Raw genomic sequence first — 12,000 nt, 5'->3', positions numbered from 1 at the left:
AAGGTTATATATCTTGTATATACCTTTCTTGATTCTTATCTGATACTGACTCAGTTATTAATTACATTCACTAGCTTTTTGAGTACTTCATTTACTTTAGTCCAGTTGTATGCTTTGCCATGCCCAGGTGGTAGTGTTAAGGTTAGAATCCACTTCCAGAGCCCATTTTAACCTTCTCTATTGCTTAACTTCATTCTTTTTGCTACTGCCCAATCATCCAAGTGTTGGATGAAAAAGTTCTTACATTTTCTTCTCTCTTTTTATTTCTTTCTCATTCCTTCTCTTTTTTATTCTTTCTTTATCTCTCTCACTTTCTTTTTCTCTTCTTTTTTGCTCTTTCTCTTTTTTATAATGAAAATATTCTTATTACAAATGACATGCACACTAAATTAGCTTGTACACAATATGTCAGAATGATAGGAAAAGCCCAAAATTCAACTACTTTCTTACATGCCAACAATGGGAAGAGCAAGGCAGAAATCAGGAAAGCAACTTCTTTTGCAGTAGCGTCAAAGAAAATAAAGTATTTAGGAATTAATTTAGAAAACTTTAAAAACCTGAAAAAGGAAAGTGGAAAAACCTCCCTTGCTTCTAGATTGGAAGGACTAACATTGTGAAAATGTCAATCCTGCCAAGGGCTATCTAGAATTTCAGTGCAATACCCATCAGTATCCCAATGTCATTCTTTAAGGAAATAGAGGAAGCAATCCAAAAATTCATATGGAATAATAAAAGACCCCCCTATAGCAAAAATAATCCTTAGCAGAAAAGAACAGTGCTGGAAGAATACCAATACCAAACTTTAGACTCTATTACAGTAACCAAAACAACTTGGTTCTGGTACAAGAACAGGCCTGAGAATCAATGTATGTGAATTAATGCACCTTCTATCTGGCAAATATCACGTAACCCTTCTATTAATTACAATAAAAATATATGGAAAAAAATAAAATTAATTATATGTTAAAAAAAAAAGAACAGGCCTGAGGACCAATGGAATAGAACTGAGAATCCAGATATTAACCCACAGACCTATGGCCACCTAATCTTTGATAAGGGAGCCAAAAAACATAAGACCGGAAGATAGTCCCTTCAAGAAGTTAAGCACCTGCAGAAAACTAAATTTGGATCCTTATATGTCACTCTGTACCAGGATTAATTCCAAATGGATCAAAGACCTTGAAGTAAAAGCAGATACCCTGAAAACTTTACAAGACAGAGTAGGATACACTAGGTCTCCTTGGCACAGGTTGAAACTTTCTTAATAAGAACCCAGACACACAAAGTAAGTTTGAACAAATGGGACTGGATTATACTGCAGAGTTTCTGTATAGCAAAGAATATAACTAGCAAGTTCAATAAAAAGCCCACAGAGTGCGAGATCTTCACTTGCCATACAACAGACAAGAGCCTCATATCTAAAATATATCTACAGCTGAAAATATTGAATCTCTCCAAAACAAATCTTCAAAGAAACAACCATCCCATTAAAAGGTGGGCTAAAGACTTAGAGACTTCTTTGAAGAGGAAATAAGAATGGCCTGTAGACACATGAAGAAATGCTAGGATCTCTGGCCATAAAGGAAATGCAAATCAAAACAACTTTGAGATTCTACTTCACTGGGGCCAGGAGTTTGGCCTAGTGGTAGAATGCTTGCCTAGCATGCACGAAGATCCGGGTTCGATTCCTCGGTACCACATACACAGAAAAAAGCTGGAAGTGGTGCTGAGGCTCAAGTGGTAGAGCTCTAGCCTTGAGAAAGTCCAAGGACAGTGCTCAAGCCCAGGACTGGCAAAAAAAAAAATTCTACTTCACTCCAATTAAAATAGCCATTATAAAGAAATCTAATATCAACAGATGCTGGTGGGGATGTGGCCAGGAGAGATCACTACTACACTATTGGTGGGAGTGTAAACTCATTCAACCACTATGGAAAGCAGTATGGCGGTTCCTCAAACGAGTAAACACAGAGCTCCCCTATGACCTAGCAGTTTCACCCGTGGAGTGAAATGTCCAGAAACAAGGACACACTAAAGCTACTAGCACAATGACATTGCAGCTTTATTTACCATAGCAAAGATATGAAACCAACCCAGATGCCCCCTCAGTGGATGACTGGATCAAGAAGATGTGGTACTTACACACAATGGAATTCTATGCTGCTATCAGAAAGAATGACATCACCCCATTTGTAAGGAAATAGAAAGACTTGAAAAAAATCATATTAAGTGAAGTAAACCAGACTCAAAGGAACATAGGCTCAATTATTTTCCTCATTTGTAATTATTAATACACATGTAGGACTCTACTGTCAGAGGATTTATAACTCAAAACCTATACATAAGGTCATATAGGATGAGACTAAATGAAGTCTAGGATATGAAAACAAGTGGTTTATCTAGTGTGATTATTATTCTTAATGTACTATGTTTTTTCTTTTCTCTTTTTTGCCCTTATGGTTAATCTCAGTTGTTACTTTATATGACTTTGTTTCCTTGTATATGTATTTATTTGTTTATTTGAAATAAGGAAGGGGGTTAAAATGTGAAGTTATGCACCTTCTATCTGGTGAATATAATGTAACCCTTCTATGAATCACAATAAAAAAAGAAGCATGAATGCCAATGCAACTTCCGGTATAGTACATAGAAATATAAAACTAGTGGGACGTCAAAATCGTCTTTTGTGAAATTTTCCAGTGTATCTTAATTACAATGAATAGTCTCTTCTTTTTTGACATGTTCTTAGATTATTAGTTTCTTTAAGAATCTAATGTGGGAGGGAGGGATAGAAGTGAAGATGGAAATAATGTAGGATATATATATATATTAATGTATGGCAGTATAAAAATAGAATCCAAAATATGAATATACACATTATATATGTATATATGTATATTGTATATATACAATATATTATATATATTGAATGTGTATTGAAATGATAATATTTAACACAGGATCAGTTACACAAAATGCTTCTCTTTCTCTCTCTCTCTCTCTCTCTCTCTCTCTCTCTCTCTCTCTCTCTCTCTCTCTTTCTTCCCCTTCCCCTTTCTTTCCTTCTCCCTTCCCTCTCTCCTTCTCTCCCTCTCTCCCTCTCTCCCTCCCTCCCTCCCTCCCTCCCTTCTCTCTCTCTCTCTCTCTCTCTCTCTCTCTCTCTCTCTCTCTCTCTCTCTTTCTTTTCTTTTCTTTCTTTTCTTTCTCTTGAATTCTGGGCCTGGGCACTGTCCCTGAGGTCTTCACCTGAAAGCTAATGCTCTACTACTTTGAATCATAGCAGCACCCCTTCCGGTTTTCTGGTGGTTAATATGAGATAAGAGTCTTGCAGACATTTCTGCCTGGGCTAGCTTTGAACTGTGATGTTCAGATCTCAGCCTCTGGAGTAGCTAGAATAATAGGTGTGAGTCTTTGGCGCGCAGCCCATCCTATTTTCTTATAGGAAAAGGTAATGTTTGTTGTTTAATAGGTGTAAAGTTGGAAGGTAAATTCTAGGGAATACATTCATACAACAGTTTGAATGCCATTAGAGACACCATTGAAATATGAACATTGGGAATGGTTACAAAAGTGTAAGTGTATGTTTTCTATTTCAGTGAAAAGATGTATGGGTGATAAGGGAGTTTTAAATTCACAGCTTCTTATTTGCCATGCCCTTAACGCTTTTTGCTTTAGTCATTCTTTCAGATAGGTCTCCTGCTTTTTGCATATGACTGGCCTTGGACTCTGATTTTCCTTCCTCTAATTCCCGTGTGGCTGGGGTTATAGCTGTTAATCACTAAGCACAGATTGTTTTCTTGTGATAGGGTCTCACTAACTTTTTGCCAAGGCTCTTATTGACAACTCCCAAGTATAATATCTTCCTCCTTAAAATTCTTTCTCTTTTCTTGTGAGTTCCTCTAAAACTTTTGCATATCTATTATTTAAGTACTCTAAAAGATATTTCTCTTAGAAATGCTTTTCTCTGTTTCCATAAATAATGCTAACTCCAAAGCTCACCTTCTTGTTTCTAAGTAGGCAGTTATATAATAGAAAGTCCCCGTTACAATATCTGCTAGCTTAATTGTTTTGAGCATTAATTGTGAGATTATAAGGACAAAGGAATATTACATAAGATGTATTTGATGCTGTCTACCTTCACTTCTGATCACCTGCATTTCTTTGTAGATTTCTCAATGTGTGCTGTGAGATTCTAAGGGAATTTGGGGATACTTTACAGGTACACAGCTCCATCATGAACCCAGGCCAAGAATGATTGAGAGCTCTATATTCCTAGGGCATAGATATATTAGCGTCTGAATGGAGTTGGACTCTTGCAGTCAGCTGTGTTGTGTGTGATAATTAAACTTCAGATATAACATAGACTTAACTATAATCATTACATACTGAGTAATTTGGGTACTTTTATTGTTATTTACTTTGTAGTTATATCTTGTTTTTACAAGGTTGTAAGATAAAAGGCATATTTATAAACAATGTATACTTTTCATGCATAACATCAGAATTGAGACTACAGATGTAATTCCAAGGGCTTACTACAGTGATTGGCACATTGTAGGAGTCCAGGCATCTGGTTTTTGTTCTTAGAAAATTTTATTCTATTCTATTCTATTTTTTTTGCCAGTCCTGGGCTTGAATTAAGGGCCTGAGCACTGTCCTTGGACTCTCTCAAGGCTAGATCCCTACCACTTGAGTCATAACCCCACTTCCAGCTTTTCTCTATGTATGTGGTAGCAAAGAATCGAAACCAAGTCTTTGTGCATGTTACAGAAGCACTCTACTCCTAGTCCAAACTCCTGGCCCCAATTTTATTCTATTCTTATTGTAAGAAAATAATAAAGACACAGGAGGAGAAACTCATTTAACTGATTTTAAAAGTTTAATGTTCTTACTTGCTGCTTAATCACATGCAAGAGTACTAACCTGAAGATCAAAACCAGTATAATGATAGACTAGGTTTTTTAGCAGGGAGTGATTTTGGCCTCCTCAGAAAGATAACCATGGAGTTCTCCTTTGTCTTATCCCAGGATGATTGTTTAACTTCATTAAATTATAAGAACTAATAGATATAATTAGGTATTATCCATTGATTTTTGTTTTTTTGTCAGTCCTGGGCTTGAGCTCAGGGCCTGAGCACTGTCCTTGGACTCTCTCAAGGCTAGAGATCTACTACTTGAGCCTCAGCACCACTTCTGGCTTTTTTCTATGTATGTGGTACTGAGGAATCGAACCTGGGTCTTCATGCATGCTAGGCAAGCTCTCTACCACTAGGCCAAACTCCTGGCCCTATCCATTGATGTTTTAAGTGGCTATTCCATAGAAACAAGTCATATGAAAATATTTTTCTCACTTCAGATAGTTCTGTGTTTGAGAACTGTTAGCGTTACTCAAGTTCACACTCTTCAAACTTTGTTGCCAGCTTGAGGGTAAAATGAAATATTTTGAAAACTGTGGGCTGGTGAATAAGATTCAGGTTAGTAGGTAGCAGGTAGATTTAAGGCATATGGATATGGATGTTGAGTTTGAGGGAATATGCTTGGGTTAAAGCTATGAAAATCTTCAAACGTTGGTTCTCTGCCAACGTTGGTTCTCTGACTTTTACTCACCTTTGTCTCTATTAAATTTAATTTTCCCTATGATAGATCAGAACTATGCTAAAGAGAGTTATTATCAGTAAGAGTCCTTTAGAGAGCTAGAGTTCCAAACATTAAAAGCTCATAACTTTTTTTGACTATTTAAATGTTTACCCATACAAAGCTTTGTACTGTTTATGGATAGATATGATTTGAATTTTCATGTTGAGATAGATAATTAATAGACAATGTGTGTGGATTGACTACTTAGCTTGTTTAGAGCATGGAAACTTTGAAGAGGCATGAACACATGTGCATCTATTTTTCTGAAGCTTTATCTATCTTGTACTATAATTGAAGAGGTTACCCCATTCCCAAGTCAAGGTTCTTGAGGTGTGTGTAATTGGCTGCTTGTAGCATTGGATTCATAACACATGAATATATTTGGGAAAACAACACTACAGAAAATGTGTTATGTCAAAAGAGGGAGTTATATTAATGCTGATATCTGGATCTAATATTTAACTAGTATTTACGATTATAGGCGTGAGCCACTGGTGCTGGGTGTTTTTGTTGTTGTTGTTGTTGTTGGGTTTTTTTGCCTGTTCTTTGGGAGGGGATGAGGGAGGAGGGAAAGTGGAAGGAAAACATAGGAAGGGGTATCTATGTTCATGACGTAATGGACCAGCTATGTTCAGTGGCTCACGCTGGCTGAGATCTGAGGATCTAGGTTCAAAGCCAGCCCGGGCACAAAGGGACCTGAGACTCTTACCTCCAATTAACACCAAAAAATGGAAAGTGGGGCTTGGCACAAGGGTAGGGTGAGCTGAAGAGCTCAGGGACAGTGCCCAGGCTGAGTTCAAGTCCCATGACCCACGGAAAAAAAAATGCTCACTACCTGACAAATGTAATTATAACCCTTCTATGTGTTACCCTGACAATAAAATGCAATTTAAAAAAAAGCCTGTTTATCAAAGCAAGTAAAAGTGCATCAGTGCTCTTGGTCCTTGGGGGTTCTTTTAGTGTTTATACTGCTTGCTAAGGCTTTAGTATTCTATTAAGAACTCTATAAAGAGTGATATACCTCTGAACAATCACTCCCAGGTTTGTTCATTGAGTTCAAAGGGAACCTTCGATGAAATGAGGAAGCATTGGGATCGCCTTTGCTGGGATCCAAGTCTGATTATTCCAAATAGAGCATCTCCCACTCAAGTGTTCCTGTAAATCTACAGAGCTTCCCTCCATTCATTGAATCAGACTGTGGGAACTGAAAGGCCAAAGAAGCAAGGTAGGGTTAATTCTATCTATGAGTTATTGTGGATGTGATAGATATTTTTTCCTTTTCTTTTCTATAGAATGCTATGAACCTACCTCCTGACAAGGCGAGGTTGCTGCGGCAGTACGACAATGAGAAAAAATGGGAACTGATTTGTGATCAGGTAAGAACCAGTGATTCTCATGCAAAAAGAAATAAAAGAAACTAATTTTCCCCTTTTTGTCAGGACTTTCCTGGGAGCTGCTATTTTAAGTTTTGTGTTTTGTTACTCCTTTACCTTTCTGTTTGTTACCACCAAAGGAAGAGCTTGAGAGTTACTTCTTTTCTTTTTACATTATTTTCATTCTCATTTTTTATTAGCATACATTATTATTTTATATTATTTTATATTAGTTATAAGGAGGTGAATTTTATTGTGACATTTCTCTTCGTTTATACAATTTTTTCTATTCAATATATTATGTCTCATTTTTAAAAATTGGAATAATAAAGGATAGGGATGAAAAACATGAAAGGAACTTAAGAAGAATAATGACATGATTTTGTGCATATTTTGTGGATCACTTTTGGAGGAAAGTAAATGAAAAAAGCTTTGATTAGTGATTGACAAGATTCAAAGAAATAATTACTTGATTTTGTTATGTTTGATCTTAGCTTTGTGATTAAATAAGAATATTTACTTTTAGATGTGAGGATGAACTGATAGGACTGGGTTTGCTTTAAAATACCTAAGAGAAGAAAAAAAAAGTGGAACAAACTGGAAAAAATGAGAAATTTCAAAAATTTGATGCCTGTTGGCAGTCCACAGTGTATACTTTCATGTTTGAAAATTCATTAAAGCATCCAAAACTTAAGTATATTTGCTAACATACTCATTTTCCTTCCTTGAAACATGTAATTAACATCCGTCATATACTTCAAGTCTTTAAGATTGTATATGTAGGTTGATAAGATACTACTTGTCTGTTTGTAGTACTGGAGAGGGCTCACATGTTAATGTTAACTCTTGCCACCAGGATTGTTTTGGATTTTAGCTTGTTCTCAAAAGATTCAAAAATGTATATTTTATTGTATCTATCCTTCTCTGTTAGTAAGCAGGCTTGATAGTGTCAGTACATCTTGCTTGATACAGCCAGAACAATCTTCAGCTATAGATTTTTAGTTTAAGAACATACCATAGCAAACCTTAGTTGTAGGACCTTTAAAAGTTACTATGGGGCCGGATATGGTAGCTCATGCCTGTAATTCTAGCTACTCAGGAGTCTGAGATCAAGGTAGAAAGCCAGCTGAGGCACTAAAGGACCTGAGACTCTTATCTCCTTGGCTCAAGGGTAGGGCGGTAGCCTTTAGCTGAAGAGCTCAGAGACAGCTCCCAGGCTAAGTTCAAGTCCCATGACCCACAAAAAAGAAGAAAAAAAAAAGACCATGGGGTGTAAAGCATAGAAGATAATGCTGGTCCATGATGCTTTGTGCAAAAATAATAGTTATATATTTTTAAACAATAGTGTAGCTGGTCATTGGTGGTTCACGTCCTAGCTACTCAGGAGGCAGTTCAAAGCCACATCACGCAGGAAAGTCTGTGAGGCTCTTATTTCCAATTAACCACTCAAAAACTGAAAGTAGAGCTGTGGCTGAAAGTGGTAGAGTACTAGCCTTGAGCACAGAGAGGCTCAGTGATAGTGCCCATTCCCCGAGTTCAAGCTCCATGACTGACAAACAAAAACAATAGTGTAGATTATCTGTTACCTAGGATCCATACATTAAGGAAGGTGCACATTATATATATTATAGATATATTCCTATCTGTGTAGTATAGATGCATTTATAGAGGAAATAAAGACTAGTGTTGGAGAATAGGAAGACCTGTAGAGAAACTATTCCAAGCTCCATTTCCTTGAAAAGTATTATGTGAACATTATGAAACCTGGAACTGATCATAGCTCTCCTCTGGTTTCTTGGCTGATAGAGCATCTGCAGTTGTTTGTGGTCTGCTTATCCCAACTATATAGTATTTTACTGATACGTGTTCTGTTTATTTACTAACCTCATCCATGGCTTCATCTATTGCTTTATGTCTATCGTTATCATTCTCAAGCCTTTAATTTCCTCAATGTGAAAAAATCTTGTATGAAGTGGTAAATTTTTGCAAATCATCTTCTTCCCTCCCTCCCTCATTTAATTCATCTTTTACTTAATTAACTAATGTGTTCTAGTCCTGGGAGTTGAACTCAGAGCCTGGACCACTTCTGGCTTTTTGGGTAGTTAATTGGAGATTTCTTGGACTTTCCTGCCCTGAACTGGCTTTGAACTATGATCCTTAGATCTTAGCCTCCTGAGTAACTAGGATTACAGGTGTGAGCCATCAGTACCTGGGTGTAAGTCATCTTTTTTGATCAAACTGAGTATATAAAGGTTATACTTACTCAAGATGTACTTTGATTTAATTTTTGTGAGTTCTGGGGATCTGTCAGGGTTATTAGAGATTAATATTAAACCCTTCTTTTTTTAAAAATTGGAAAGTTAAGACAATTTTCTCCCTCCCCACATTGAGTTGGAACTTAGGAAGTAAAGTAAAAGTCCCTTACCTTTCCTATGAGTTCCTCACTTACCTTATTTCAGAGATGATTTTAGAGCCAAGTTTGTAACACACACGACTAGGTCAATATGAAGGCCACTCAGAGAGTGAGACTGAGAATACCTATTTCTAAGGTTATTCGTTGTTACACTGGGGGCCTGGAAACCAAGATGTTAAAGAAAAACCATCATAGTTTCACTCTGGTTTCTCAGATGCCTGAGAATGGGGTCAGGGCAGAGCTTGGTTCATAAGTGTACCACTGGTAGAGCTGGCTAAAGAACTGGGAACATTTGAGATGACTGACACTGATTAGTGTAGAGACAGTGCATGTATAATGCAGTTCAGATTGTAGTGCCACATCCAAGCTGAGTTACGAAGGCATACCCTGAGTCTAATGATGCTTATTTTCTGGGGTATTTATGGCATGGATCAATTTTGCCTTCTATGTCTGGATTTTGCCTTCTAGATGAGATTAGAGTGAGAGTGAGTGATAGAAATCTTTATTCACTTGTACAAGTGTGAGGCTGTGAGAGGAAATTATTCTCAAATAGACTAAACTTCCTATGTGAAGCACTCCAGAAAGATCAAATCACAACTACAGGGCTTGGCATGAGTCCCCAGGAAGGCCTTGCAGCTACTCAGACAGGGCTGAGTCAGGTTGGTGGCACTGGGATACTCCTTTATGCTAAGACCCTGCATTACAGTGAAAATTGAAGAAGTGGAGTAGTGGCTCAAAGTGGTAGAATGCTAGCATTGAGCAGAAAAGCTCATGGACAGCAGCCAGGCTCCACAACTAATGAAAAAAAATTATCCCAGGTTACAATAAAAATTGATCACTTTTCTGTTTTTCAGTCCAACTGACCCATACCATGAGTGGATTTAATCATTGAGAACATTAGTAATGAGAAGTTGTGGTGTGGTGGTGCAGGCAGATTCCATGCCTAGCACGTGTTACAACAATAAAAAAGAAAAAAATTCAGATAGCTATATAACTAAGTACTTTTCTTGTTTCTTTATACTATTTGTTTAAAAGGAAAAGCAAATGCTTATTTTATAACTTTTATCAGTAAACTAACTTGCCACTGAAACACTTTTCTAAACAATTAAAAGCATTACCATTATCAGCAAATGAGAAAATTAAAGCAAATATATATTTGGTTCCTCCCATCCTCCCTTTATCTGTATTATTTGGGGTTGGATCTTAGGGTGTAAGCATTTTATCACACTTAAGCTATACCAGCCCAGATTGTTTTTTTAAGTGTTTCTTTTTGTCAGCCACTTACAGCTCTGTAAATAAGCAAATATTGTTGTCTATTGATTATCTAGACTGATGACTCACGAGAAATAATAAGAGCCTATTCTGGATCACCAGGGATAATGAATGAATGGTAAAGTGACTGGGAGTTTTCATTGCTTATGTCAGTGTTAGAGGTCTGAGCAAGCATGTGGTGAGGAGAAGTTAAAGTGACACCAGCAGAAGTTCTCCTGCCCCCTTGCTCCCAGACTCCAGACTTAATCTGCCTTCAGTGCCTACCCCCAAGTTCCTGGCTTTGATCCTACATTTAGCCAAATGCACTTTGTTCTTTTCTTACCCCCAGCTGTTGGGACAGAAAACACTAACTCCTGTCCCTGCCCTTTTACTGTCTGGCTAACTGCATTTTTACTCTCATATTGCTTGATGTTAAATTGTTTACATTTTTACTATATGTTCATAATTCCATGGTATGTTCAAGAGCTATTTAATTCTTATCCATCATGGTTTCTTTTGAGATGTATTCTTTTCAATTTCTGTCTTTCGACCCTTGAGAATTTTTTCCTCATTATTTTAATATCTGGCCTTGCTTCTTCATATTCTTCTTCCTTTTGGAATTTTGTTTTCTCACTTATTTTTTAAACATTCAACATGTGCTTTAAAAATGTGTGTGTGTGTGTGTGTGTGTGTGTGTGTGTGTGTGTGTGTGTATGTGTTCACAGATTGCCATGAATACAATGAATAACAGTTCCTTCTATAGTCCATGATAACATTCATCTTTTCCAGGTTTCTTTTAAGATGTGGTTTGTTCAAATGAAAATGTAGCATGGGCCCCGTCACATGTTCATCGAGATCTATCGGGCTCTTAATCTGAAACAGTCTTTTGTTCATGATCTATGTATAAAGAAGAGACTACTAGGCAAGCCAAGTGCCTTCATACAGGAAAATTTCACTTTCTACATTTATCCCACTGTTTCTACAGAGTAATATTTAGGCTCCTGGATTTCCTGTTACCTAGAGTTAGACTGAAGTCAAGATAAATGACGTTCAACATCATTGTCAAGAGATAAACCAGGCTCAATGGACACACACATATATATGTAAAAGCACCTAAACAGGATTCTAACTATGAAATTGTTTATAGTGAAAAAGTATAGGGGAGATGGGGAAATGAATGATAGAAGGTAATTTTAAGCACATTTAAACTATATATAAAGATGGCATATAGAATCTCAATGAAATCTCTTAATTAGCAAAGGTGAGTGGGAAAAGATAAAAATATTATGGTCATTATGATATATAAATACATATAAGTATGTGTATG

General features: G+C 36.8%; 1 protein-coding gene across 9 annotated transcripts in view; it reads left to right on the top strand.

Moving 5' to 3' along the window:
- Nucleotides 1-12,000, top strand: part of Fmnl2 (formin like 2) — a 274,154-nt gene that overhangs the window by 153,178 nt on the left and 108,976 nt on the right. For all 9 annotated transcript variants that reach the window (XM_090342834.1, XM_090342837.1, XM_090342827.1 and 6 more), the window contains exon 2: nt 6,929-7,012. In XM_090342834.1, the coding sequence (XP_090198960.1) occupies nt 6,929-7,012 (84 nt within the window). The remainder of the gene's footprint in view (nt 1-6,928; nt 7,013-12,000) is intronic.

The sequence above is a fragment of the Megascapheus bottae genome, chromosome 12, assembly GCF_031878675.1.
Source record: "Megascapheus bottae isolate mThoBot1 chromosome 12, mThoBot2.hap1, whole genome shotgun sequence".
Classification (NCBI taxonomy): Eukaryota; Metazoa; Chordata; class Mammalia; order Rodentia; family Geomyidae; genus Megascapheus; species Megascapheus bottae.
Note: the sequence above shows the minus strand (reverse complement) of the source record. Positions and strands in the feature narration are given on the sequence as shown.